At 60.4% G+C, this 6,145-nt stretch overlaps 1 protein-coding gene across 1 annotated transcript; it reads right to left on the bottom strand.

The window, feature by feature from the left end:
* Window positions 1–503: 503 nt before the first annotated feature.
* Window positions 504–5,562, bottom strand: TMEM121B (transmembrane protein 121B). Its single transcript, XM_050746150.1, has one exon. The coding sequence runs from the start codon at window positions 5,331–5,333 to the stop codon at window positions 3,594–3,596; it is 1,740 nt and encodes a 579-aa protein (XP_050602107.1). The 5' UTR covers window positions 5,334–5,562; the 3' UTR covers window positions 504–3,593.
* Window positions 5,563–6,145: the final 583 nt, after the last annotated feature.

Here is a 6,145-nt window from a genome sequence, read left to right as displayed (position 1 = left end):
GTTTCTCAAGATGTTCCCCCTTTGGAAAGCTACTCTTAGAAAGAAATAGGAAGCCGGGCGTGGTGGCACACCCCTGTAGTCCCTGCTAAGGCAGGAGGATTGTTTGAGCCCAAGAGTTTGAGGCTGCAGTGAACTACGATGGCGCCACTGCACTCCAGCCCTGGTGACAGAGTGAGACCCTGTCTCAAAGAGAAAAAGAAGGAAGGAAAGAAAGAAAAGTGCGAGAGCGCCCAGGGCGTGAGAAAAAAATCACTCTCAGGCTGAGTCCATTAGAGCCGAGCTGGCTGTGCCAACAAAGCCTGTCAGACACTCACCAGCTCAGGCCACAGCCTCACTGCCTCCCTCAAAAACATGCCAACTGCCTAGAAGGAAAGGGCCAAGGTGTACCCCTAATGTGAACACAAACCTATAAAATAATGGCGAATGTCAGAGTGACATTTAAGAATTTTGTAAGGAAACCAGGACAGAAAAGATCTTGAAACAAACCACACAGGAAGCTTGTCACAAGCCTCAAGTTTTTTATTTTCAGAACAGAGTCTGGTTTTATTTTTAAAAAGAGAAGGAAAAAAGTGATAAATGCTAGTGAGGTGCCACTTCCCTCCTTCTTCCAGGCTCTAACCGCCAGCTAGCTCTCTTTCACAAAACCCACGGATGCAGAATCAGGGCGTGTTAAAATGGAACAGTCTTTAGAGAGGGTCTAGTCTTTTGAAAATAAGTAAGGATCTGGGGACTCACAGAGAGGAAGGCCCTGACTTGCTGAAATGTTAGGGGTAGGCGGTTCTCAAAATTCTGAGCCCAGGATCCTTTTCTGTGAACTATGCACGGGCTGGCATTGACCTCGGAAGACAGTGCACCGCCTTGGCTGTCAGGCCCATGGGGAAATCTCACGTTTGCCCCTCCACTAGGGATGCCCTAGAAAGCAAGGCAAAGGAAGCTTTAGGGGTCATCGTGAATGGGGCCGGGAAAGTGAGTGCAAGGACTCAAGAAAAACACAGCAGAGGAAGGGACTGACCCTCTGAGCACACGGTGCTTGACCCATGTGTGAAAAGAGGGTGACTGGGGCTGAGCTGGGGGCCTGGTGTCTGCCAGAATTGGCCCAGTTGCCATCAGCCTCTTGACATATCCAAGGAAGTGGCAGCTCATTGGAACTTATCACAGCCTCCCACCAAAAACCTAACAGTACAGAGATTTTACAGTCAGGGAGGCCCAGCAGGAGATGGCCATCCAAACAACAGAAAGGGGACAAGTCAGGGGGCCAGCCAGCAGCTGGCCATGGCTCAGACACAATGTCCTTTCACAGTCACTGAGATTAGGTAGCAGAGAAACAGAGCAAAGCTGGAGAGAGGACATGGGAACAGGGAGCAGCTGTTGGTACCCACCCAGGGCCTAGGCCCCAGAACCTTGAGTACAATCAAAGGGAGAGGAGAGGAGTCAGTGGGAGCAGAGGAAGAAGGCAGAAAAAAACCAATTAAGTGTGAAATTCAGCCAGCTATTGGGCCACATAGGGTGAGGGACTGGAAGCACAGATTGTGTGTGGAGTGTAAACATTTTCCCCTGCTGTTCCCTGCTCTGAGAGCACGAGGAGGCTCAAGAGAACTCTGGTCCAGCCTTCTGCCCCTCTTACGTCTGTCTACATGGGGGTCTTCTGCCCTGAGCCCCGAAGCAGTTGGAAGAGGGGGCTTCCAGCAGGAGGCGGGGGCTTGGCCTGGGTGCTGAGTTAACGGCCAGTGACTTGGCACTTCCGGCCCTCCCTGTGCACTCTGCAGCTGTGCCAGGCCCTGCCCCACAGTCAGCCCAGGCGCCCAAGCCCTCCCTCTGGCCTTCTCTGCTGGGGCTTCACACACCCAGTGCAGAGCAGCGAATGTTCTGCCGGTGCAGCCTGGCTGGCTTCTCTCCTGGCCACCTTTACAGGGAGCATCAGGACCAGGGCTTTCAAGAGCCACAAACTCAAAGAATGTGAGAGCTGAAATTACCTTCAACCTTAGAGATCACTCATCTAACTTCTACTTTTTTAATGTGAGAAAACAGGCCCAGAAAATAAAAATGATAGTCACTCAAAGCCAACGAGTGACAGAATCAGAACTAGAATCCACATCTTCTGGTAACTTGTCTAGAGTTTATTACGCTACATAAAACTTCCCAAACGTAAGAAGGGAGAAGGGGAAACAAAAATTCTTCAAGTTTCACCCCCACCACATCCTGTTGAGGGTGGAGGGAAGTGAGTATTTCCTGGCCTTGTTAGCTGCTGTCCTCCTGCACCCTTAAAATATGTAAAAATACTTATCCTGCCTCAAAGATGGCAACAGTGACATTCCACACCAAGACTGTAAGTGCACAGTCCCCAGATGTCTCTTGTCATCACCCTCAATGGGAGGAATTCTAAGAGGGAAAGTTCTGCAGCCTGCCTTGGCCCTAGTGAGACTCTTAACCAGACCACAGGCGGGAGGTCACCACCTCACTTTCTGATCTACACTTCCTAGAGGAAGGACAGGTGGGGAATGGGGCTTCCTACTCCCTTGGGCCCATGGGAGGCCCAACTTCACAGCCATCCAGGAACCCCACCAAAGCTATTACTCTAAGCCCAGATCCGACCCAGTTGGCACCAAACCACAGGAAGGATAAGAGTTCTAGGTGCAGAGGGAGGAACAGACAGAGGCCAAGCCAATGGCTGATACTCCGCAGACCCTGTAATAACACTGGCACCAAACCCCAGCTGGAGCCAGTGGCCATGGCAAATGCAACTTCTGAGTATTTTGTCTTCATTTTTTGCAAGCAGCATCGGTGCATGATGCAACAAAAGTTGAAAGCACGGAGGTAGAAATGCTCGCTCACCCAAGAAAGGGTGCAGTTTGGTCCTTAGAGAATGGATCCCCCCCCCCATCTCCCTGAGCTGAGAAGAGAGGAGCAGGATTGAGGAAGATCCTGGGTGAGCTTCTCCCTTCAAGGGGAGTACCTGGGCAGCTCCCAGGGGCCCAGCTCTTCCTGGGAATTCATGGTCACAAATCCAGGCAGAAAAGAGGAGGGTGGTGGTAAGTATGGTGTAGGGGGCAGGGCCTCCCCAGATCTCCTACCTGTTGCAAAGGGCCACAGGGTGGACACAAGAAAACAACACTACACACACAGAGACATACACTTTGTATCTATCACCTGGAAGAAATCCAATAGACACATCAGTGGAAAAGTAGGTTCTGGGTCAATTTCAAGGCATGTGACAATGGCCACTAACCACAGCCTAAAAGAGGCTGGCACTTCTAAGCAAGGGAGAAGGTCCAAGGCCCAGCACCCCTCTCCTCCTAATGGATGGGAATTAGAGTGGAGGTGGGCAAAGCAAGAAGCAGAGGTACCAGCCCTTGGAGGTCAGGATTGGGGTAGGACAGGAGGAGAGAGTAACTGCACCTACCTCCCTCACCATTAACTGCTGGTTTCCCTCCAAGCTGTCCTCACCCCAGGGGTGCAGAAGGACACCCTGGCCCTTAGCCCTGAAAAGGGTTACCTCTTCCAAATACAGCCTGATCAAATCTGGGCGACAGAAGGTAGAAGACAAGGGGGTTGGGGACTCTCAACCCAAAACCAAGGACCCATGCCCTTCACCCTCAATTATGGGAGGCCACAGCCAGGGTGTTGACATAGCCATGGGCACCCCCCTCGTTCTCCGAGATGCAGTGGCCCAGCTGGGAGCCTCCCTGAGGTGGTGGCGGAGGCGGTGGAGGGGCGGAGGGCGGAGCACCATAGCCCCCTCTGGCCCGACTCGGGGAGGCCCGACTGCCCCGGTCCCAGCAGCCCTCCAGGGCTTCCAAGCCGCGGCAACCGAGGAAGAAGAGGTTCTTGAGCATGAAGATGGAGAGGGGCTGCTGGTAGCTGACCACCAGGAGGCAGCGCAGCGCCAGCAAGGGCACGTCTACCAGGCAGCCGCCCAGCAAGCGCAAAAGGCGGCTGCAGCTGCCGGGCCCGGAGGCCTGGCCCCAGGATGCCGCCGCCGCCGCGGCCGCGGCGTTGAGCTCGTAGAGCCAGAGCACCGGCGAGGCGAGGGTGAGGAAGTAGACGGCGATGAGCAGGTAGCGCAGGTGCGCGGGCAGTGGCACGCGGCCCTCCAGCATCAACTCCACCAGCGTGAAACTGTCAAGCAGGTCTAGACACGTGCCCAGGAAGCATCCAGCCGCGCGGTGCCGCTGGGGCTGCAGCAGCAGGGGTCCTGCCGATCCCGGGGGTGCGCCCGCCTCGCTGATGGCCCGCACCAAGCTGTAGAGCAGGGGCACCGACAGCGCCATGGTGAGACGGAAGCCCGTGGTGCCGAAGGGCGCGCGCAGCTCGATGAGGTCTAGGATAGACGTGCCCAGGATCAGCACCACCTTGGGAGTGAAGGCGATGGAGTAGATAAGCCAGGCCAGGTAGGCGAAGGCGAACTCGCCCGCTGCCGCGGCCGCCCCCAGGCCGCCCCCTGCGCCGCCGGCGCCCCCGCGGGCTCCGCGCGCCTTGGCCCCAGCGGTAGCAGCCGAGGGGGCGGGCAGGTGCAGGGGCGGCGCGGCGTGGTGGTGGTGCAGGTGGTGGTTGTGCGCGCTGCTGGCCACTCCACCCCGACGGCCCCGGCTGTTCTTGGCGAAGAAGATGGCCCAGCCCACCACCACCACCAGGTCAGTGGCGATCCAGGAGCACCAGTACAGGTCGGTGACGGCGATGAGGTACAGATCCAGCAGGCCACCCTGAGCCAGCAGCAGCACCACGGACAGCGCCTGGTAGCCCCAGCGGCACCTGGGACTGGGGGCGCAGCCGCGGCGCCTACCCCTGCGGCCAGAGCGGTCTGGGCAGCCGCAGCAGCAGCAACACGGGCAGCAGGAGGCGCCGCTGCCGGTCCCGGTGCCGCCCGCGCCCCCCGCCGAGCGGCTCCCGGGGCCCCCGACGGCCCCGGCCGCGGCGCCCCCGCCGAAGTCCGCGGCTGTCATGCTGCAGGAGGAGGTGGGTGTGGAGGTGGAGGAGGAGGTGGCGGCTGAGGAGGAGAAGGCGGCGGGCGCTGGGCCGGCCGCGGCGCCCACCTGAGTCGGTGGCCCCAGGAGCGCGGCGTTGGGCACCAGCGGCTTGCTGACGCTGAGGCTCTCGTCGTCGTCCTCGCGCTCGGCGCCCGTGCTGCTGCTCGGGGAGCCGCCGCCCCCGCCGCGTCTGCCGCCGCCTCCCCCGCGGCTAGTGCTGGTGCTGGTGCTGCTGTCGCCCGAGCCTCTCCGGCCGCGGAAGGAGCCCCCGCGGAGGAAGAGGGGCTGCAGCCGGGCGGCGGCCGGGGGCGGCGGGAAGGAGCCGGACGCGGAGGAGACCGAGCGAGGGTGGCCGAGCGCCGGGCGCATTGTCCTCCGAGGGGCTCTGGGGCCGCCCAGCTGTTCCCTCCCCGCCAACCCCGGGCGGGCGAGGCGGCCGAGGCGGCCGAGGGGAGCCGGGGCCCGCCGCCTCCCCAGCAGCGGGGACTCGCACCTGGGCCGGGCGGCGGCGAGATCCGGACTGGAGCCACTGGACTGGGCGAGCCGGGCCGGGCGGCCGGGAGCGGGGACAGGCGGGGAGCCTAGCGGACCGCGGTGACGGCGGGCGAGGCGGGGGCGAGGCGGGGGCGGGGCGGGGCGGGGAGCTAGTCCCGCCGAGAGGGAGGGAGGCTGGCGGTGGGGAAACCAGGACTGGATTCCAGGGGGAGAGGAGGCGGCGAGACCAGAGGAGGAGAAAGCGCGGCACACTGGATCAGCGGGAAGAGAAGGGGCGGGGGTGCCGTGCGTCACGGTCGGGTGGGGAGCCCCGTGGCCTAGAGGAAGCAGGAGGCGCGAGCAGCCGCCAGGGCGAGGCGACCCCGTGTGGGGGGCCTCCCAGGGAGCGCGGAATCCTAAGGAAGTCGCTGGGAGTCCCACCGGCTGCACCGCAGGGCGTTAGTGCCTAGAGGGCTTCGGTGTCCCCAAGCGATGGGCTCAAGCTATAGGGCGGGCTTTGTACCTGGCCTTCTCAGCTCTGAGGCAGGCGGAGGGCAGCTTCGCCTCCACCCTCCGTCCAGCGCCCTTCCCACGGGGCCATCCGCCTCTCCCTAAGGCAGTAAAAACCAGTGGAGTCAGGCAAAAAGGGCCAGGGCAGCAGCCCCGACCTGTAGTCCTAAATTTCCATGTACCCAACCCCGGGGTCA

This window comes from Macaca thibetana, chromosome 10 (assembly GCF_024542745.1).
Source record: "Macaca thibetana thibetana isolate TM-01 chromosome 10, ASM2454274v1, whole genome shotgun sequence".
Classification (NCBI taxonomy): domain Eukaryota; kingdom Metazoa; phylum Chordata; class Mammalia; order Primates; family Cercopithecidae; genus Macaca; species Macaca thibetana.
The sequence above is the reverse complement of the archived record's forward strand: the minus strand, read 5'-3'. Positions and strand labels throughout refer to the sequence as shown.